The following is a 22,972-nucleotide window of genomic DNA, read 5'->3' as shown; positions in this document are numbered from 1 at the left end:
CCTGGGCGGGGCGCGCCGTGGTTGGCGCCCGGGTGGCGGGGCGGCTGCCTAGTACCCGGAAGAGCCGTCAACTTCGCGAGGCGCAACAGGCTGCTGCAGAGGGGCTGGAGCCGGTGGGTACTGGGCCGCAATGGACAAGCTGAAGAAGGTGCTAAGCGGGCAGGACACGGAGGACCGCAGCGGCCTGTCTGAGGTTAGTGATCCCGGGGCCCTCGGCCCCCTCTCGCCGCGCTCCCGCGCTACGTCCCCGGCCCGGGCCTGGGAAGCCCGCGGGGACTCCCTGGAGTTTCTGAACTGTAGCTCTGCCGCTTCTCCTCCTCTTCTGTAGGGCTCCGCGAGGAGCCCTGGCGCTGCACGGGGCAGTCGGCCGCGGCGTTCTTTTCTGCCCCGCGCCCCTTCAGCCCATTCTCCCTGACAGGGGGCGGCGCAGGAGGAAATCCCTGGACCCAGCTGCGAGTGGGAGGGCGGGCGACCGGGCTGTCGGCCCCGGCCGGGAAATGCGTTTTAGGGCCGGGTAGAGCTAGGGGCCCTGAGGTCCTGGCGGAAGGAGCCCTCGCTGGGTGGGTCGGAGCGCCAGACCCGGGCTGGGGTGTTGGGGTGGCGGTCCCCACCTCGCGACGGGGCTGGTGGCCGCGCCCCGAGCTCTGCCTTGGTTTTCTGTCCGGTTTAGGTTATAGGTTGTGACACTCCCTATACACTCCCTGTACACGTTGCCTTGTGATTGAGGGGGAGAAACTGCCCCCATCCCATGAGAACAGGGACCACATCTTGTGTCTCTGTGTCCACAGTGCCCACACCTAGACTCTAGACACCCAGCGCCTCAGGAGACTGCCTGTGTGTTGGTTTGTTTTATTAGAAAAGCTTCTCCCCCCCCCCCCCCCCCCCCAGACAGTCTCTCACTCTGTCGTCCAGGCTGGAGTGCAGTGGTGCTATCTCGGCTCACTGCAGCCTCCGCCTCCTGGGTTCAAGCGATTCTTCCACCTCAGCCTCCTAAGTAACTGGGATTACAGACACCCGCCACCAAACCCGGTTTATTTTTGTGTTTTTATTAGATACAGGGTTTCACCATCTGGGCCAGGCTGTTCTCGAACTCCTGACCTCAAGTGATCCGTCTACCTCTGCCTCCCAAAGTGCTGGAATTCCAGGCATGAGCCACCGCGCCCGGCCTATTAGAAAAGTTTTAATCGTGCTGAAACCTGGCTGCTAATGTCCTATGTTGTAGAACCACACAGAATGCTGCATTTCTATTTGGGGTGCTTTTAGCTTTTGTTTTCCTTTTTGGATGACAAAATAACGTTTCTCTTCACTTTTTGGTGTATTCTTTAGCCTCCGTTCCTCATCTGTGAAATGAGGATGTTAAGATGATATGGCCAACTGGAAACTAATCGGTGTTTCTTCTGGTTTCTCAGCAAGGTCTTCTTTCTCAGCAGGCTGCTTTCACCCACGTTTGTGGTTGCTGATTTTATTCGGTTTCGTTTTGTGTGATACTGGGACTTACACTTTCTGCATGACATCTCAGAATGCAAAACTTGCCCTCTTAATCTTCACCTTGAGGGAGTAACTTATATGGGATCGAATGTTGGAGGCACTGAAGTTTAACTTTTTGACATTTCAAAACTAGTTGGTGGGTTCTTTTTAATTTATTGCCTTTATTAATTGGTCAAGGCTCAGGAGTAATTTCACGGGTTCTTTTTTTTTTTTTTTTTATTTCTAGCTTCTATTATGAATCTCAAGTGGAACCTCAGACCAGGCCTAAGAAAGGTCTGACTCGTAGGTAGCTGACCCTCGTTATTTAAAGCTTTATTTCCATTGACTGTCAACAAGCCTTTATGAACAGTTGGTGCTTAAGAGGGAGACACTTTATATCCCTGCAGACTCTTGCAGGGTGGGGTGTTGACAGTGGGATGATGCAGATATTATTGTCTCGAAAATCATCACGAAGCAGTGGGCTGACCCTCAACAGTGGACGACTAATAAAGTTTGCAAACATAAATGCTGAGCTTGTTTTTAACCTAAAATGGTGAATGTCTGTGTTGGATACTGTGAGAAGGGCTTTAATGTGTTATGCTGAGGCATCTGTTGGATCTAATTTAAAAAGAATAGGTGCTTCGTTCTTGTTCTGAAATACTTTGATCAGTTTCCTCTTTCTGAGTGAGATTCTGTTTATAACATCATTGTATGGCACTTCCCGAGTCTTGAATTCCTGGGAAATGTTTTGTTGCCGACTGACTTCATCTTCCAGGCTGTTTCAGGTTAGTATTTACTGATTAGGTCAGAGCTTCCTTTAAAATATTAGTACTGATTTAATTGTCTCATGTTTTTCATGGTTTGGGGGCTGGTAGAACTGGAGGATTTCGTGGGGAAATTGCTGTTTTGTGTGGTATGTTGAATTAGGCACTCTTAAAATCTCTTTAAGAGGTCACTAGAAAACTATCACAAGAACAGAAAACCAAACACCGCATGTTCTCACTCATAGGTGGGAACTGAACAATGAGATCACTTGGACTCAGGAAGGGGAACATCACACACCGGGGCCTATCATGGGGAGGGGGGAGGGGGGAGGGATTGCATTGGGAGTTATACCTGATGTAAATGACGAGTTGATGGGTGCAGCACACCAACATGGCACAAGTATACATATGTAACAAACCTGCACGTTATGCACATGTACCCTACAACTTAAAGTATAATAATAATAAATAAATTTTAAAAAAAAAAGAAAAAAAGAGGTCACTAGAAGAGAGTGCTTTTTAAAACTTTTATTCCTTTAATGCAAACCATAAAGGCATGACTAGTTCTATTTCTCCTACCTCTCCTAGGTAGTTATAAAATTTGCATGGCAGTATCTAATTATAACCCACGATGAATTTTGTGATTGATACCTCATCTTCATAAGTACACCTTAAGTCTGTAGTTTCAAGGGACTTCTTTCTGGAAGTATAGGTTTTATGTTTTTTTAATAAAGGATTCTGGGGACAAGAAAGGTATGAGTAGTATCTGATTTTAAAGTGTGGAAATGAAGCAGTATTCCTTTCTCACCTTCTGGCTACCAATCCTGTTTTTCTGAACAATTCTTAGTATTACTTCTTGGCAAGAGCCTCTCTCCTCTCCACATCGCAGAGTGAAAGGGACCTTTGTGAATAGCTGCCAGTCAGTCAGACTGCCCGGGAGCGCATTGCCTACACATTCTATCCAGGTACCATTTTAGCTACTCTAATTTCCAAAAACAATATGCTAGCACAGCTTCCAGCAGTCATGAATTTACAGACATTTTATGAGTTTGTTTTCATAATTTGGCCAAAAGAAGTGTTTTGCTTTCACTGAGTCCGGTTAGAAGAAGTGGAACAACAGCTTCCTCCTTCCCTGACCGAATGTGCATGTAAAAGAACTTGCAACCACATTTAGTGGAAAAATACAATGGTGAAATATGCCCCCCACCCCTTCCATTTTGGCAAACAGTAACATTTGGATGGATTCAGCTTGAGAGACTTGAATATGGAGTGTTGCTTTCCTTTCTGAAGGTAGAAACTAGAAACACATTCTTGGCTGAACTGCTTCCTATTGTCAGTTATTTTGATTTTTATGAGGGCTGGAATCTCACTGTTCTGTTGAGGTTATTTAGCAATCTAGATATCAAAGCCAATTCAGATTTCATTCTTAACCTTATGGTTTATCCTCTTAAAATAGAAAGGTTGAATCTTTTAAAAAATCCCTGTTGATGACATGTAGTGCTCAGGGAAACATCCAGTCCAATCTTACTACCACTCTTCTTGCTGCAGACAAGCCAGCCCAATCCTACTACAATGCTTCTTCCTAAGAACAAGCCAGGACAATCCTACTATGGCTCTTCTTCCTACAGACAAGCCAGGCCAATCTCACTATGCTCTTCTTTCTGTGAACAAGCCAGGCCAATCCCATTACCACTCTTCTTCCTATGAACAAGCCAGGTCAATTTTTCTTCCCACCTGCAGCTAGTTCTTTTCTCACCTTGGCAAGGTAAGTTCTTTGGTTCTTGCATGAGTAGGGAGAGTGGTACCTTCTCATTTTAGGTACCACTCAAATGAGACTGGTGGGAGGTTAAATGGTTTAGTCAGAAGTAGCCTGACTGGATTGTCTGGGGCCTTGTAAAGCCTGCTACCAGAGCATCATCACATGGCTCATTTTGGAGTCCCAGGAGGTTTGGGAAACCAGACTCCTCCAGGAGAGGTTTACCTCAGCGTAAAACCAGGTGACTCATTTGTCAGGTCTTAACACTGGGCCCCTGCTACCTGTTATCATCCCTAATTTGTGCCTTCTGTGCAGGGTCATGGGCTCAGTTCCAATATGTATGAATGTATAACCTGACCTAAATACCTTTCTCCTGAGTGGAGATTAAGGTAGTCTTTGGCAATACGTGCCACACCTGAGGGGAGCCTCTCATCGTTCTTTTCAAGCTTCTGGTTTGACAGGAACTCTGGAGACATGGTTGAAAACAGATCCCTGAGCTGGGGGTAGTCAAGGCTGAGGGAGTTGCCAGTCTAATGACTCTTGACTCTCTGCCACTATCTACCTTCTTCCATCAGCCCGGTGGAAATATGGTAGGGAACTTTGACCACATTGCTAGATGGAGACCATGCTGGCCATACAAGGTGAGCCCTATGTGAATATACATGGCCTAGCTGCCCTGTGTGGTGTTGGTCTCTCACTGGCAGCTGTCTTTGTCCAGCTTGAAACAGCTGTTCCCACTTGCATCAGGTGGACAGACGAGCAGGGTCACCAGTGCAGAGACTTTGTTGTCGTTTTTTTCCGAGACAACAAGAGTTATATTCTTGTTGCCCAGGCTGGAGTACAATGTACAACCTCGGCTCACTGCAACCTCCACCTCCCAGGTTCAAGCAATTCTTCTGCCTCAGCCTCCCAAGTAGCTGGGATTACAGGCATGTACCACCACACCTGGCTAATTTTTTGTATTTTTAGTAGAGACAAAGTTTCACCATGTTGGTCAGGCTGGTCTCAAACTCCTGACCTCAGGTGATGCGCCCACCTTGGCCCCCCAAAGTGCTGGGATTACAGGCATGAGCCACTGTGCCCGGCTGTTGTCATTTTTGACATGGGAAAAGAACCATTGGGAGCTACTCACAGGCTCTCCTATTTCAATAGTGTTTTTGGAACTCCTGGCTTCTCCTGAACTTTGCTCCAGGGAGGGATTAATCATGATGGCAAAGAATCAGGATGAGCAGGACTGTCATTAATTAACCAGGATCTGTCTCGCACTTGGATGAGTTGACTGATGCCGGCACCCTGTAAGTACAACATCTGAACCAAGAATAAATAATGCGGGTGAGAGTTGATGTAGGAGAGGATGACCAGTGGAGCAGCTGCTTGAGTGCTGTCCCCTCATCTTTTCCTTATTTCCTGGGACCCTGCCTGGTGGAGGGTCCCAGGTGGACTCATGCCTTTCCAGGTGTGGTCCTCATCCTGCGTGGGTTGTGGGAAGGCTCTGGGCTACTCTAGGATTGGCTGTCTTGCCTTCCTGTTCATGAAATGAGTTGTGCTCAAGGCAAAGGGTTTCTGCCTCTGAAGATGTTCAGCGGGAGGCATAGCTGTTAGCTGCTGGAGAGGAGATTCATATCTGCGTCATAACTTTACAGCTCTGATAAAGTCTGAATTCGACGACTCCCATCGCCTGAGTGTGTAGGATTCTGTGCTCCTTGCCTTCCCTAGTACAACTTAACACTTTCTAGATTTAATTTTGTGCTTGCTTTGTTTTTAGTAAATGTGTGTGTATATGTATTTTTTTTTTTTTTTTCAATTTTAGGTTGTTGAGGCATCTTCATTAAGCTGGGGGACCAGGATAAAAGGCTTCATTGCGTGTTTTGCTATAGGAATTCTCTGCTCACTGCTGGTAAGGTTTCCCTCCCTCCTCTGTCTTTTCCTCCTACCCGTCTTTGCTATTTTTCCCCTTTTTGTCCACCTCCTTTCCCCTTTTGCCCTTCACTAAAATGCATGGATGAGAGGAGAGGGAATCAGGGAGGTGGGGAGGGAAACGGCCTCCTCAGGGCTTCCTCTGTGAGCTCTGCTTGTGTGGCCAGGTGGGAGGGGTTGCTCATGTGCAAACGCTGTGCTTTAAATTCTAGGGTACTCTTCTGCTGTGGGTGCCCAGGAAGGGATTACACCTCTTCGCAGTGTTTTATACCTTTGGTAATATCGCATCAATTGGGAGGTAACTTTTTTTAAAATCCAATCTTAGCTAATCATTAGATGGGAAAATGGATTTTGGTTGCCCTTGAGAGAGGTGAAAGAAGAGGCTCCAGTAGTTGTAAGGGATTTGGAGAGAAATGGTTAGATTATCTCACATTCATATCTTATTATTTGAAAACATTTTATCTCTTAGTTTGAAACACCTGGGAGAAAGCAGCAACTGTGTTGCCATTGTGATTTTACATGTTCAGGAACTGCAGCACAGAGCAGTTCAGTGATTTCTCCAGGGTTTACAACCCAGTCCTCCTGCTTGCTGTATTCTTATTGCTGTCAGAGATTGAGTTGATGGTTTTCAAAGGGCTCATCACTCCAGTGGCCATAAGGGAAACTCGTTTTTATTAAGTGTCAGACCTTCCCAGACCTGAGTAGCCGCTCATGTGGGCAGGGCATCTGAGCACGTCCTGGAGGTGGGCAGCCCATTCTGCATGTTGTGAATGCACAGACTTTCCAGGTCAAGCTTTCACACTGATGCTTCAATCACACTGGTGCTAACAACTCCACCCTCTCCAACTGGGAGCACTGGCCTGGCCTCTACCTGAATGACCTGCAGGAACCTGAACTCAGGCATCTTTTTTCCCCCTTTTCCCTTCCCTTGTGTCTCTGTAAATGGCTTCAGAGTCCTGGGGGTCCAAGTCTCCCCTCCATGATTGCTCACCAGGGCTTGATGTATCCCTGTCTTACTGGCTCCTTCCTCTGTGTCCCCATGGCTGTTTGTGCTTCACTGACTGACTTGTATGCTTAGTGGGTAAGCATTGATCACACTCTGTGCTGGGCTCAGAGGATACAAAGACAAGTCCAGTTTGGTCCCTGCCAGGCAGACATAGAACTCATGATATAACAAGATATGGAAAGAGAGATGCTCAAGGAGGGGCAGCTGACACGACCTGAGTCATGGAGGGCTTCCTAGAGAAGGTGATATCTGAGCTCGTCTTAGCTTTGGCCTGTATCACCCTTACCTGAACAAGATGCCTCTGCGGGGTCTCTCTGTCTCCTCCATTGCCCCTCTCCAGGCCGTATTCCACTGAGCTGTAGAGCCATTCATTTATAACCCTACTTAGCCCCCTCGAGTGGCTCCCTGTTTTGTCTCTACAGATGAAGTCCAAATTCCTCAACATGCATACAGTTAAGCCTCTTTGAGATCTGGCTTCACCGTTGTCCCATTCCCTACCCAGTGTGCTTCCCAGCCAGGCTGAACTTCTTGCATTTCCCAAAATGTCGTTGTGCCCTTGTTAGGTTGTTTTCTCCTTCTGGAATGCTGCCCTATCTGTAGCTGCCCTGGTTTGGTAGACACTTGCTCATTTGTTAAGACCTGGCTCAAAAGCCACCTCTTCTATGAAGCTTTTCCTGATTACCTCCTCCTCTCCAGAATTGATGACCTCTTCCTTTGGGCTCTCAGTATTCCATCTATATTTATGTGCCAGTGCAGGTAGCATTTTACTACACTGACTTGTTAGGTCTGTAAGCCACTTGATAAGGGCTGCACATGTATCTTATTTGTCCCCAGTTGTACCCAAACTTAGCTCTGAGTCTGGCTGGAAATGGGGGATGTTAATTAAATGATTAAGTGCATGATTCTGGCCACCTGCTTACAGCTTAATTGATTAGTGCTTATGACAGTAAAATGCTGACCCTTAGAGATGTCTTTTGTTGCCTCTAAAGCTTTCTCCAATACTAACTTTTGGTGGGGGGTTGTTTTGGGCAGACAGTGTAAGTTACAATGTATAGTCTAGACTGAGCATAAATATATGGGTGTGTTGCTTAGTCCAGAAGAGCTCTTTAGCAAATTGCTATGGGCTGGATTCTTCATAGCACTGTGTAGGGAAATAATAAAGGGAGCAAATTGTTATTTTCAGGGCATTTGGGAGTTTGTGTCTTTGCCTGTAGTCTGTTATAGTTTTGTGTATACGCTGTGTTTAATTTTTAGGACCAGCCTTGACTGTTGCTTCTTATTCGGTGTAGGTTAAAGAAGTGTTCTTTTAGTTGGGGCACTTGAGAGTGAAGCCTTGCAACTTAATGGCACTTCAAAGAGAGGAAGACTTATTGGCCGAGTGTGGTGGCTCACGCCAAGTTGATGTGTTAGACACGACAGTCTGCTTCATTTGTGATTACTCTTGCTAGCAATCTCTCATTCATACAGAAAGCATGCTGGGGACCAGGCGCAGTGGCTCACGCCTATAATCCCAGCACTTTGGGAGGCTGAGGTGGGCGGATCACGAGGTCAAGAGATCGAGACCATCCTGGCCAACATGATGAAACCTTGTCTCTACTAAAAATACAAAAATTAGCTGGATGTGGTGATGTGTGCCTGTAGTCCCAGCTACTCTGGAGGCTGAGGCAGGAGAATCACTTGAACCCGGGAGGCGGAGGTTGCAGTGAGCCGAGATCACATCACTGCACTCCAGCCTGGCGACAGAGCAAGACTCCATCTCAAAACAAACAAACAAACAAACAAACAGACAAAAAACCCAAGCATGCTGGGACTGTCCTTTTAGAGCTTTGGAATCCAATAGCTACAGAGTCAAATACCAGCTCTTTGGTAGCTGTGTGATTTTCTCATCTCTAAAATAAGTGTAATATGTAACTCACAAAATTGTTGAGAAGAAATGAGGTAATACATGTAATATCTGGCATTTAGCAAACATTCAACAAATAACCCATGATGATATCATCATCATTAGAATTATTCCCTGAAGATTATGAAAGAAAATGAAATGCTCTACTTTTTAACATAACCTACCTAAGCCTGTAAGGTATGGTTTTTCGTTAAACTTCCTGAGCCTTGTTTGTTTCCATGAGTAGGTATTGTCAGGGAGGCAAGGTAGCACCTCTCAAGGAGAAGGCTTATCTAACCTAGTGGTATGATATGGATCTACAGTCAAACCCACATGCATTTACAGCCTGGGTCTATCATTCCCTAGTTGGGTGGCCTTGGATAAAGTAACTCTGTGGGCTCTGTGTGGTAATTGTTCCTACTTTATGGGTTGGTTGTTGATGGATTAAATGAGAATAATGTACAAAAGGCCCTTCAGCACAGTGCCTTCTACAGAATAAGAGCTTTTCAAATGTTAGCTACTGTTGCCACAGGAAATCTTGGGGAGGCGACTCAGTGTGCCTAGTGCAGTTCTGTTCTGAACAGCTTGTGTGGGTGTGTTTGCCTTTTAGTACCATCTTCCTCATGGGACCAGTGAAACAGCTGAAGCGAATGTTTGAACCTACACGTTTGATTGCAACTATCATGGTGCTGGTAAGGTCTGCTTTTTAGCTGGACTTCTCAAATGGGAGTTTTTATTTCTGTTGTATAAGATTTTTTTCCTTTTAAACCTAAGGACCTCTTCTCTTTTTCCGTTCAGCTTGACTTATTACCTTATTCCTATAACCATGTGGCAGAAAGGAACACTCTACCTAATGCCGCGATCCCCTCCTCCCCTACTTTGTGTTTCAGTGGGTGTCAAGGTGCTACCAGTTCTGAAAAGCACCTCTAGAGGGCATTGCTTGTCAGATTAGCCAGAGTGGTATGGTGGTAGTAAGGGAGCTCAGACACCTTCCTGGTGACTGTTGAAGCCACACACAGGCAGGGCTTAGAGGGAATAACTCAGAAACACAGGACTCATTCTCTAGGGTGGGTGTCCTGCCTTATAGAATGGCCTCTTTATTCCTCATTATCTGACTTGGAGACTTATTACTGTTTTTCGTCAGTCTCCCCAAAGTGGGAATGGCCTCCATATGGCCTGTCATCCTTATACCCTGCTCTGACAACATTGTCTTCAGCTTTGTTATAGCTTCCTGTCCTATTGACCCCAAATGCCTCTCATTTTTGGCCTATTTTCTTCCCTGTGGTTGTCAAAATCATCCCAGACCTGCACTCTCTGGACTTTTATAACTATTACAATTTGGAACTTGATGAACATACTTTTATTTTTAGTTTCATTTGTGTAATCTCATTTGTTCAAATAGGTGAGTTCTCAAAAGCTGTGACCACATTTACTATTTATTTTGTGTCCTTTTAGAGTATTGGGCATGATGCTGGACACAGAGAATGTTTAGGACATATTTGAGTAGTTACTGTTATAGAAGGATGGCGAGGAAAGGCATGGCTAACTGCTCTAGCACCAGTTGTCCTTGGCCAGCCTCAGATGTCCACGGCCTGGACAAGTCTCCTGTAGGAAGAGCTTTCTAAGAATGGCCTTAGGGAAAGTGTTAGGTGATAGGTAAACAAATAACTGGCATGCTGACTGTGAGATTGATATCTCATGTTAACCTTTGTCCTTGCATGTGCTTTCTGCTGCAGAGACTAGCATTCGGTAGGAGTTAAAATAGATTTGTGTTAAGCTTTCTTTAGTGCATTCGAATGAAAAGATGGATGGACGGATGAATGGGTGGGCCTGAAATGTGATTTGTTTGCTGGGCAGAGGTTCTGGGAAAACTTGAAAGTAAAAGAACGTCTTTCTCTTTTTAAGCTATGTGAATCTTTATTGGCTAGTTTGATTTCGTGGAGATTTTTAATTGTTCTGCCAAACATGGGTGCTCAGGTGGGTTAACTGCTTTGAGATGAAGGATGCATAAGTATTGTGCGTTTATCAAGAATAACAAGTTTTGAGTTTTTTTTTTTTAATGCCATGTTATTGTCATTAATTAATGTTTCCTTTCTCCCTTTAGTTGTGTTTTGCACTTACCCTGTGTTCTGCCTTTTGGGTAAATGTATATTTTAATTTTTCTTAACCATTTTGGCTTTTGCCCCTTGTCTCACACTCTCCTATAACCATATTATTATTTTTCCAGTGGCATAACAAGGGACTTGCACTTATCTTCTGCATTTTGCAGTCTTTGGCACTGACGTGGTAAGTAACCTTTTAAACAATCCCCTCCCACATAGCCCACTGACTAATGTAGCCGAAGGAGATAAAACTCACATATTGTGGGTGGGAGAATTAAGAAAACACAGAAACTCTTTAATTTAAGGATTCTCATTGATGAAAGTGAAGTCAGGCTCCAGAGCAAATGCCCATCAACCCAGCCCACTGCCAATAGATGGCATTAGTGGTCTTGAGTGGTCACAGGAGGCTGCTTGCCTGCTGTGGCATTTTTGCTGAACTAATGGTTGATTTTTGAGATGTTACAAATATTATTAAACCACTCATGTCCGGTAAGTGCAAGGACAATAAAAGTATTATAAGGGATGTTAAAAAGGCTTGTGAGTCCAATAGAGGTTAACAAAAAAGGAAAGCGGTAAGAAAAATAATGAGTGTTACATTTGTGATAGAATGAATCATTTAACAGAAGGACAAAGAGTGAATTGTCAGCAGGAGATGAGGAACAGTCACTGACGAAATGGAAAAACGTGTGTCTGTAGGCTGTAAGATCTGCGTATGTGCTTAGAGGCCTGTTGACTTTTGGTAATTCAGCTGAAGAGCAGGAAATTGTAACTCCAGAGCCAAGCATAGTAAAAGGGACGCTGGAGACATTTTGTGAAACCATGAATGGGGCTGTAGGTTCTTGGTCCTTTCAAGCCTATACGACATCAGAGTGAGGGGGTGGTGACACACGTGGAATCTGTAGGTTCCAAGACATTCCTGTAGTTCTTTCAAAGTGTATCAAGGGGTGGTATCTGCCAGAACAGTTTGAATATAGATGTGACTCACCTATTTTTGAAAAAAATGTTTACTACAATGCAAAGAAAACAGGATTCTGGACATTTTAAAGTTCCCAAGAATTGGTTTAACTTCTATTTGGTAGAAATGAATCTTGAGACTGTAAGCTTAACTCCCATCCCTCCCTTTAGCAATTTTGGACTTTTGAATAAATATAGTTTCATATTGCCTTTTGGAATTTACTGTGTTGACAAGTAATTGAGCTTCTGTACATGGGAAGTATAAGATATGGAGAAAGATGGTGGGGTGTGTGTGTGTGTGTGTTTAAATGCACATTTGAGTGGTAGACTGTGTATATTTTGATTTTCTTCTAGGGCAGAAATTGGTACCCATATACACACACCTTGCTTTGCTTATAGACTGATTTTGAATCCAGTTTCAAAGGTTCAGCATTCACATGGGTTCAGCTGAATAGTGATATTCCCTTCAACACTGACGTGTTCTGACTGTGTTTGCTTTTCTAAGGGTGACCAGCTTACAGCCTGCCTGACACACAGTGCCTGGTTCTATCGAGTTCTGGAGCCTCTTCCTTGTATATGGTTCCCTTCTAAGCAACAGGGCTGAGCTAACTGGGATTTACCAATATACCTTTGGACATACTACATTTTCACCCACAGAGTAGTTGGTAGCATTTTTTTTTCTTCTTTTTAATTCTCTTTTCTCTTCTTTTAAAATTAATAGGAGCAGAGCAGAAAATTTATCCCAATTGGGTAGAAGTTAAATTCTGTTTAGAATTTATAAAATGTTAGGAGTTCAACTGTGCCAGGTATGGGTGGCTCACACTGTAATGCCAAGACTTTGGGAGGCTGAGGTGGGAGGATTGCTTGAAGCCAGGAGTTTGAGACTAGCCTGGACACTGTAGCAATACCTGGTCTCTGCAAAAAAAAAAAAAAAATTAAAAAATTAGCCGGGCATGGTGGCACATACTTAGTCCCAGCAATTCTGGAGGCTGAGGCAGGGGGATTGCTTGAGCCTCCTAAGCTTGAGCCTAGGAATTCAAGGCTGCAGTGAGGTATGATTGAGCCACTATATTCCAGCAGCCTAGGTGACAGAGCACGACCCTGTCTCAAAAAAAAGGGGGCGGTTCAACTATTCTGGGTTTTATTTGATACTTTTTCAGAATAGAGTTTCTGTGCCATCTGGGTATCTGAAATCTGACTTTTAGGCGATTGCTGCTAGCTCAAGGTTATAGCAGTACTGCAGTGAGGCTGAGGTCATAGGGGTTATCGCCACATGAACCTTTTGCCCTTCTTCTGTGGCTACCTGTCTGTACATGGCCATAGTGTGTGTGTCTGGGTACACATACATGTATATGCGTGGGCCTTTGTGTGCACATGCTCACCCCCCAGGCTGAGGATGGGAGCGGGTCTGGATAAATTGATGCAGGTACTCTTAAAGCTCAGAAGCCCATTCCGCTGGATAATCTGCTACTCCCTTCATCTCATTTGACCCTTTGTTTTGTTTTTCATTATAGGTATAGTCTTTCCTTCATACCATTTGCAAGGTAAGACTGTGTATTTGGAAATACGATTTCTGTCATTCATTTTAATTTAGAGTCTGCTTTCAGAGAGTACATCTTATTTTATTTATCTTTACTGAAGTCTTTTGAGCCAAGTAGACAAATACTATACATCTCATTTAAGTAAGTTTAAGGTCACTACACCACCCACTCTAATTATACAATTAATGATGGATATTTACCCAGGTACATCAATTTCCGATGCTGTGAACATTCTACTCTTATATATAGTGTGTATATGCACATTGTTACTCTTTTAACCTGTAGCTTTGAGTAGGGTTTTTTTTTTTTTTTTTTTTTTTAAATAAAGGTGAATGTCATTTAATATCACTGAGTAAGACATGGAGGGATCTCAATTCGTGCTTCTTGCAATATCCCACTGCTGGAAAAGTTTCACAAGAGTTTATAAATGGAGAGTAAGCAGTACCAGGGCTTCCTAACTAGCAGTGTGACCTCGAGCAACTCTCTTGACCCCTCTGGCCTCAAAGCATTGATAAGTAGACTGAGTTGGTCTAGATCATCTCCAGAGGCCTCTTTTAGCTCTGAAATTCTAATACTCCAAACCTCTTTAAGCACTTTCAGTTATGACCCTCTCAAAATTAGCCGCGTGATCTTTGCCTCTGACTTTGGTGCAGTGGCTCATGCCTGTAATCCCAGCACTTTGGGAGGCCAAGGCGGGCAGATCACGCGGTCAGGAGATCGAGACCATGCTGGCTAACACGGTGAAACCTCGTCTCTACTGAAAATATAAAAAATTAGCGGGGCGTGGTGGTGGGCGCCTGTAGTCCCAGCTACTCAGGAGGCTGAGGCTGGAGAATGGTGTGAACCTGGGAGATGGAGCTTGCAGTGAGCCGAGATCACGCCACTGCACTCCAGCCTGGGTGACAGAGCAAGACTCTGTCTCAAAAAAAAAAAAAAAACTGTACTGAGGAAATGAAAAATTATGCATGACTTGGGAAGGAGGAAGAGCAATCTTATGTCTTAACAAATTCCAAGACTGTTGCTGACAGTGATTTGAAAGTGCTGAGGAGTGATTGATTGGATGCAAAGTTAAGCCTTTCAAGTGAAAGGTAGCTGAGTGGCTTCACTGATAAATTCTAGGAGGGTAGCAGTTATGAAATACTCCATGCAGACCTGGCTGGTTTTGGGGCCTAGTGGCTTTTCTGAGAAGAATATGGGCAGGGATGTCCCGGGAAGCTAGATTTTTATGTGAAGTAAGCCAGAGTCCATCATAACTGAGGATCCAATGAGATACTGATCAGCCTGCCAACATTTGAATATTTCTTGGTCCCTGAACCAGCTACATAATTTTCAGGGTCCAGTGCAAAATAAAAATGTGAGCTTCTTGTTCAAAAATCATAGGCCGAGCACGGTGGCTCACTCCTGTAATCCCAGCACTTTGGGAGGCTGAGGCGGGTGAATCACCTGAGGTCAGGAGTTCAAGACCAGCTTGACCAACGTGGTGAAATCCTGTCTCTACTAAAAATACCAAAATTAGCCGGGCGTGGTGGCCCGCATCTGTAATCACAGCTACTCAGGAGGCTGAGGCAGGAGCATCTCTTGAACCTGGGAGGCGGATGTAGTGAGCTGAGATTGCACCATTGTACTCCAGCCTGGGCAACTGAGCGAGACTCTGTCTCACAAAAAAAAAAAAAAAAAAAAAAAAGATTATGAATTTCAAGATGGCAACATCATCAAATCAAGGCATGAAACCCAATGTGAACCCTTCTAAGTATGGGGCCAATGCAGTTGCACAGGTCTCATTCGTGAAACTTGCTTGGAGTCATTCATCAGAGCTTCAGGCTTGATCTGGATTGGTATGTATAAAATTTATGTACAAGTGATTGATAGAATGATGGAATTTTATTTGAGATAGTGAGTTTCATGTGCTGAGCAAATGAATTACTCCTCTAGTAGGGAGGGAATCACAGAGCTAGATCCCACCCTTCTATTTTTTTTTTTTTTTTTTTTTGAGATGGAGTCCCACTCTATGGCCCAGGTTGGAGTGCAGTGACCTGACCTCAGCTCACCTCAGTCTCCAACCTCCCGGGTTCAAGCTATTCTCCTGCCTCAGCCTCCATGCGCACGCCACCACTCCAGGCTCATTTTTTGTATTTTTAGTAGAGACGGGGTTTCACCATGTTGACCAGGCTGGTCCCGAACTCCTGACCTCAAGTCATCAGCCTGCCTCAGCCTCCCAAAATGCTGGGTTTACAGGCATGAACCACCATGCCTGGCCCCACCCTTCTATTTGTAAGTTCCCCTAGAATAGCTTTTCCCATGGTGTTCCACGGAAATAGTGTTTCTGTGGAAGAAAAGAGTTCTATAATCAAGTAATCTGAGAAACAGGTTAAGCAAAGTTAGGTAAGTTTCTCTTTGCCTGGCTTGCTAGATCCTTCCATATGCTATGTGTATTGTGAGCTGCCATGAGGGGAACTTATGTGGCCATAAAACCCTTCTTGTGCAGAGACTCTTCTGGGACTACAGTGCAGAGTGTGTCTCAAGAAATGCTGCCCTGGAATCATCTTGATATTAAATGCAGTGTCTACTCATGGAAATGCATCCATTCCCCTCTCCCTCCCTTATGTGACTCCCAGTGTCCTTAGTGCAGCACAGTTGAGAACGTGGAACAGAACTGGGGTATGAGAAGCCTAGTGCCACATTGCACAATGTGGTGTGGTGGTGGAAATGGAGGTGCTTGCTTGGGTAGAATAGTAATTTCTTGAAGACCAACTCTTCCTTGCACCCTCTACACTGAATTCCAAGCAGTATATATCTGTGATAAGGCTAATATAGCGTATTAATAAGTGCTCAGAACCCATAGTGGGCTCCCTTCTGCTGCCTGCTTAGAATGAAGAAAGGTCCCAGTTAATATTTAATGCTCTCAGTGCATTCTGTGATTTTGACCGATATTGAAGTGCAGCAGTCCTGACTGACTTCTTAGTTTCTGATAGTCTATATTATCTTTTTCTCTGATTATGATGACTATTCCCATAATCAGACTGTGGGGTAAGTGGGGACATCCCCTCTTACAGATGAGGAATTTGGAACTCAAACAGGACAAGGAACTTTCCCAGGATAGTACTACTAATAAATGTTGAAGCTGCAGTTTGATGCTGTGTAGGTCTGATCTTTCAATCTAGGTGCTTTCTACTCTGCAGCTTCCACTTTGGGTGCCCTCTAAAGTGCCTTTGGGGTGACGACGTCCCACTCATCTTTGTGTCTTTTCTTTCCTAGGGATGCTGTGAAGAAGTGTTTTGCCGTGTGTCTTGCATAATTCATGGCCAGTTTTGCGAAGCTTTGGAAGGCACTATGGACAGAAGCTGGTGGACAGTTTTGTAACTATCTTCGAAACCTCTGTCTTACAGACATGTGCCTTTTATCTTGCAGCAATGTGTTGCTTGTGATTCGAACATTTGAGTGTTACTTTTGGAAGCAACAATACATTCTCGAACCTGAATGTCAGTAGCATAGGATGAGAAGTGGGTTCTATATCTTGTGGAATGGAATCTTCCTCACGTACCTGTTTCCTCTCTGGATGTTGTCCCACTGAATTCCCATGAATACAAACCTGTTCAGCAGCAGCAGCAGATAACCCTTGGGTGCAAGTGATTCCCAGGTGGCAAAAGGCAGCCCCATCAGAGATCACAGGGGAGCAACAGTAAGGGACAGAGTTTTGGGGTCCAGTTGTCCCTCAGCGTGGAAACCATCACCACTGTCCTGCATAGAGTGAGTCTGCTTCTCCTCTGGCATCTAAGAACAAGTGACTCTGCTTTACACAAGCCCCTGAAGAGCCTGGCCGTGGAGTGAGGTAGAAAAGAAGCACTTTTTGGTGGTATATGCTGTTTTGGAATTTGAATCTAAGCATTCTTGGTGTTCTGATTCTACGCCTGACTGTGGAATGTATTTTCTGACATTAGGTGAAGGCTCTTTTTCTCTTGGGTTTTATTTCCCATCCCTCCCTCCCTCTCCCTACATATCTTTCTTTATGACCTCCTGGCACTAGATGGGGAAAGAACAGAGCAGCAGCAGAAAACACTGCTATTTCTTTTTGGACAAGAGCCCGTAAGAGGTGAAAATCCTGCTCTCAGCTATATTTTTTTTCTTCATTATTTATAAATGTTTGCTTTTAAACTGATTTTATTTTCCGTTCTCCCCTGGCGTTGGGCTAGGGGAGAGTGGGGTGGGAAGACAGATCCCTGCTGTGCGGCCAACAGGAAGTAGGCACGCCTGCCCAGTGACCTTTAAATAGTCCTGGTGTTTGCACTCAGCCTGTGCTGGGGACACTGGGGAGGATCCCATAAACTGCAGGTGGTCTCTTATCAGCCTGATGCCTAACCTACAAAGTGCTTTCGTGTCCATGATCTTACCTGGTTCTTATGGACATCCTTGTAAGGAAGCAGGGATTGTTATCCCACTGTTCAGTCAAGGGAATCAAGGCCCACATTGGTTTTTGGGTCCACCCAAAGCCACAGCTTTAGCCTCCTTCATGACCCAGGGTTTTCTGACCTGTTTCTGGTTGTGCCTCCTGTAACTGCCTATGACTGTTTTCCCCATTTTCATCAGCCAAGCCATCTCCTACCTGGCTGTCCCTGCCCATCTCTTTTGGAAGCTTCTTCCTGGATCTGTAGGATGTTCACTGTCCCTTGTGTTCCCTGTCAGCTCCTCCTTGTTGCCTGACCACCATTAGTACCCTGTCTTGTCAGCCAGTGTTCCTGGCCGTCCAGGACCTCCAGAGTCATCCTACAAATTACATTTATCTGGATTGCCTTTCTGCTCTTTGCACAGGGCCAACTGGTCCACTAGGGATCCTCCTCTGTCACCACTAAACTGAAGGAAGTGACCTGATGGTTGTCTCCTTGCTTGTGGCTAATTGCTGAACCTTTCTTTGTCCTACTGTGGCTAAGAACTCAGACTGACTGGTCTTTTTTTATCTTTTCTTTTTGAGATGGAGTCTCACTCTGTCACCCAGGCTGGAGTGCAGTGGCGTGATCTCGGCTCACTGCAACCTCCGCCTCCTGGGTTCAAGCAATTCTCCTGCCTCAGCCTCCCAAGTAGCTGGGATTACAGGTGCCTGCCACCATGCCTGTGCTAATATTTGTGTTTTTAGTGGAGACAGGGTTTCACCATGTTGGCCAAGCTGGTCTGAAATGCCTGACCTCAGGTGATCCACCCGCCTCGACCTCCCAAAGTGCTGGGATTACAGGTGTGAGCCACTGTGCCCTGCCAGTCTTGTCTTCTGAGGCTGGGGAGCTGTGAATAAGCCTGACGGGGCCAGAGAGAGGAGCTAGTCTTCCCAGGTTCTTTCTAGGCTATTGACAGCATCCAGTCATCTGCTCAGATCCCTAACCTGTCCTCAGCCAGGAAGGGAAATTTTATGCTACCCCTTTGGCTTCTGTGGGATTCTTTCACATCCCAGGTGCCTCTTGGAGACAGATCTCAGAAGGGCTGTGGTGTCAGAAGGGGCATGGAGGAGGTCAGGAATGCTCATGGTTCCTTTTCTTTAGAACTGATACGAGGCTTGGCTAATTACTGTGAGCTCCAGCAGCTCCAGCTACCTGGAATAAGACACCTAGAAGGCTCACCCCTCCATGTCCATGTCCTTTTTTTTTTTTTTTTTTGAGATTGAACAACCATTCTTTATTTAAAAAATAATCTCAGCAAACTAGGGATACAAGAGAATTTCCTCAACCTATTGAAGGGCATCTTTAAAATATCTTCTGCTAACATCCTTTGTAATGATGAAAGGCTGAATGTTTTCCCCTAAGATTGAGAATAAGACAGAGAGGTCAACTCTTACCACTTATATTCAACATTGTACTGGAAATTCTAGCCACTGCAATCATGTTTTAATTGGGAGTTGGGGGAAAGAGGGAGGGAAGGAGGAAAATAAAAGGCCTTTAGATTGAAAATAAATAAGTAAAACTGTCTATTCACAGATATTATCATCTATGTAGAAAACCAAATAAAATCCATTACCAGGTTACTGAAACCAGCAAGTGAGTTTTGCGACACTGCAGGATATATAATCGATACACAAAAATCAATTATGTTTCTCTGTTAGAAGAATTAGGAATTGAAAATTTAAAAATAATACTATTTACAATAGCATTAAAATATAAAATTCTTGGGAATAAACCTGACAAACTATGTGGAATATCTGTACACTGATAACTAAAAAGCATTGCTAAGAAAAATTAAAGAAGACTTAAGTAAGATCTTGTTCATAGGCTGAGAGACTCAACATTGTTGATGTTAATTCTTTCCCATATTAATCTATAGATATAGTGAGGTCCCCATCCAAAACCAAGCAGGCGTTTTTGTTTGTTTGTTTTGTTTTTTGTGGAAATTAAAAACTGGTTATAAGAGTCATGTGGCATGCAGATAATCTAGAAGATCCACAGTAACTCTCCTGCTGTGTAGCTGGTTCCTGACAGGTCATGGACCTGTCCATGGCCTGCAGGTTGGGGACCTCTGCTGTAGAGGATCCAGATTTAAATTCAGAAGAAGCTTCATCTGTTTCTGTAGTTCATTTTCTTTCAACAACTGCTGCATTGAACTTCGCAGGATTTTCTGAAGCTGCTCAATTTGGCCATCTTGCTTTTTAATTGTATTTCTTAACATGGAATTTTCTGTTTCGAGCTTTTGTATGTGGCCTTGCGTCTCCTTAGTACATCTCATAGTTGCTGTAAGTTGATACTGTTTTTCTTGAAATTGAATTCTCATCTGGCCTAATTTCTTCCTTGAATCTTGCATCTCACTTCCTCAACGGATGCAGTGACACAATGAAGCATCCAGCGAAGCTTTTGTTGATTGTTTAGGACATCACCCTGTTTTTGTTGAAGTTGTCTCACAACTACTTCTCTTTCTGCTTTCTCTCTTTCATATTGACATTGTTTTTCTTTCAAATGATTAACTTTATTGATCATCTTCTTACTCTTCTAGCAAAAGACTGTGCTTTATGCACTCAGCCTGAAGATTTTGTACTGTAGCATCACGTTTGGCTTGAATATCAATTACTATTTTTTCTTGATTGTCAGCTTTGTTGTGAACATCATCCAGTTGCTGTTGAAGCAACATAGTTTGTCTTTGTAGTTGACATAATCTTACTTGCTTTTCTGTGCATTTTTCTACTTTATCTTGGCCATTTGTGTACGTTTTTTCAATGTCCTTCATTTGACACTGTTTGGTTTAGCTCTCTTTGTATGTGTTCAAAAACCAAAGCCTTTTCTTTCAGAGCCTCTCGTGTAATGGAGCTCAGTTTTGAGGCCCCTGAACTTACTCTTAGCTTTAGAAAGTTGTTGAGAAAGAATCAGAACATGAGAATTCAAATTTTCCTGTAAATGACACAATTTCTCTACCGTGCCCTGGAAATCAAGCTCTTGGTCTCTTTCTGTTGAGTGACTTTGATCATGATCACGTAGAGCAGCATTCAGTCTACGATGGTATGATTCCATTTCGTCAGTCTTTGCCTGCTTTGTTTTTCCTTCTCCAGTTTGGAACAGAGCATTGTGTTCTCATCTGTCAGAGCAGTAAGCTGTCCACTATAATGGGCTATTGCTTTTGTTGATGTTTCCCCATTCTGTTTTAGAGCCTTTTGAGGTCTTCATGCTTTCTTTTTATAATTTCAATGTCTTTTAGGTATTTCTTTTCCAGGATTTGATTTTTTATTGTGTCTATTTCCAGCCTGAGCCTGGCAATTTCATTTTACATCAAGTGGTTTTTATGCAACAGGTCTTCTTTTTCATGACTATCAGAAATCTCAAACTGCAGAGTTCTTGTTCCCATTCAAGTTTTTGATATTCTGTGTTATTATTTCTTTTTTTTCAGGTAGTCTTGTAGTACACTAGTCTTTTTCATTTTTTGAATTTTTGCTGTAAGTCACTCACAGTGATTATCTTTAAGTTCTGTTGATCTTTTACATAAACTGCATTTTAAATTTTAGTCTTTTTTTATACGAGATTCTGGAAATTATTTTTTATTATACTTTAAGTTCTGGGGTACATGTGCAGGACATGCGGGTTTGTTACATAGATATACATGTAATGCTATCCCTCCCCTAGCCCCCCATCCCCCAACAGGCCCCGGTGTGTGATGTTCCCCTCCTTTTTCCATGTGTTCTCATTGTTCAACTCCCACTTATGAGTGAGAACGTGTGGTGTTTGGTTTTCTGTTCTTGTGATAGTTTGCTGAGAATGATGGTTTCCAGCTTCATCCATGTCCCTACAAAGGACATGAACTCGTCCTTTTTTATGGCTGCATACTATTCCATGGTGTATATGTGCCACATTTTCTTTATCCAATCTATCATTAATGGACATTTGGGTTGGTTCCAAGTATTTGCTGTTGTGAACAGTGCTGCAGTTTGCATGTGTCATAGTAGAATGATTTATAACCCTTTGGGTATATACCCAGTAATGGGATCTCTGGGTCAAATGGTATTTCTAGTTCTAGATCCTTGAGGGCTCACCACACTGTCTTCCACAATGGTTGAACTAATTTACACTCCCACCAACAGTGTAAAAGCATTCCTATTTCTTCACATCCTCTCCAGCATCTGTTGTTTCCTGACTTTTTAATGATTGCCTTTCTAACTGGCATGAGATGGTATCTCATTGTGGTTTTGATTTGCATTTCCCTAATGACCAGTGATGATCATTTTTTCATGTTTGTTGGTCACATAAATGTCTTCTTTTGAGAAGTGTCTTTCATATCCTTCGCCTACTTTTCGATGGAGTTGTTTGTTTTTTCTTATAAATTTGTTTAAGTTCTATGTAGATTCTAGAGATTAGCCGTTTGTCAGATGGATAGATTGCAAAAATTTTCTCCCATTCTGTAGGTTGCCTGTTCATTCTGATGATAGTTTCATTTGTTGTGCAGAAACTCTTTAGTTTAATGAGATCCCATTTGTCTATTTTGGCTTTTGTTGCCATTGCTTTTGGTGTTTTAGTCATGAAGTCTTTGCTCATGCCTATGTCCTCAATGATATTGCCTAGGTTTTCTTCTAGGGTTTTTATGGTTTTGGGTCTTACATTTAAGATTTCCTCTTTTCCTAATTGAATACCCTTTATTTCGTTCTCTTGCCTGATTGCCCTGGCCAGAACTTGCAATACTATGTTGAATAGGAGTGGTGAGAGAGGGCATCCTTGTCTTGTGCTGGTTTTCAAAGGGAATGCTTCCAGTTTTTGCCCATTCAGTAGGACATTGGCTGTGGGTTTGTCATAAACAGCTCTTATTATTTTGAGATATGTTCCATCAATACCTAGTTTATTAAGAGTTTTTAGCATGAAGGGCTGTTGAATTTTGTTGAATGCTTTTCTGCATCTATTGAGTTAGGGAGGATTCCCTGTTTTTCTATCGTTTGGAATAGTTTCAGAAGGAATGCTACTAGCTCCTCTTTGTACCTCTGGTAGAATTCGGCTGTGAATCCGTCTGGTCTTGGACTGTTTTTTGGTTGGTAGGCTATTACTGCCTCAATTTCAGAACTTGTTATTGGCCTATTCTGGGATTTGACTTCTTCCTGGTTTAGTGTTGGGAGGGTGTATGTGTCCAGGAATTTATCCAT

At 43.7% G+C, this 22,972-nt stretch overlaps 1 protein-coding gene and 1 pseudogene across 4 annotated transcripts; one reads left to right on the top strand and one right to left on the bottom strand.

Moving 5' to 3' along the window:
• SFT2D2 (SFT2 domain containing 2) lies at positions 1 to 17,326 on the top strand. Of its 4 annotated transcripts, none has more exons than XR_002518917.2 (8): positions 1 to 193; positions 5,798 to 5,884; positions 6,117 to 6,202; positions 9,403 to 9,484; positions 10,897 to 10,932; positions 11,020 to 11,466; positions 13,363 to 13,392; positions 16,645 to 16,659. XR_002518917.2 is itself a non-coding variant. In XM_003893518.3 (8 exons), the coding sequence occupies exons 1-8, from the start codon at positions 131 to 133 to the stop codon at positions 16,682 to 16,684; spliced, it is 483 nt and encodes a 160-aa protein (XP_003893567.1). In that variant the 5' UTR covers positions 1 to 130; the 3' UTR covers positions 16,685 to 17,326. The 4 variants fall into 4 exon arrangements, 2 of the variants coding, with proteins under 2 accessions (XP_003893567.1, XP_009191655.1); XM_003893518.3 differs by having other exon boundaries at positions 11,020 to 11,078; positions 16,645 to 17,326; XR_001897604.2 differs by lacking the exon at positions 13,363 to 13,392 and having other exon boundaries at positions 11,020 to 11,383; positions 16,645 to 16,683.
• Positions 16,897 to 21,484, bottom strand: LOC101002064 (annotated as a pseudogene).
• Positions 21,485 to 22,972: the final 1,488 nt, after the last annotated feature.

This window comes from Papio anubis, chromosome 1, assembly GCF_008728515.1.
Source record: "Papio anubis isolate 15944 chromosome 1, Panubis1.0, whole genome shotgun sequence".
Classification (NCBI taxonomy): Eukaryota; Metazoa; Chordata; class Mammalia; order Primates; family Cercopithecidae; genus Papio; species Papio anubis.
The sequence above is the reverse complement of the archived record's forward strand: the minus strand, read 5'-3'. Positions and strand labels throughout refer to the sequence as shown.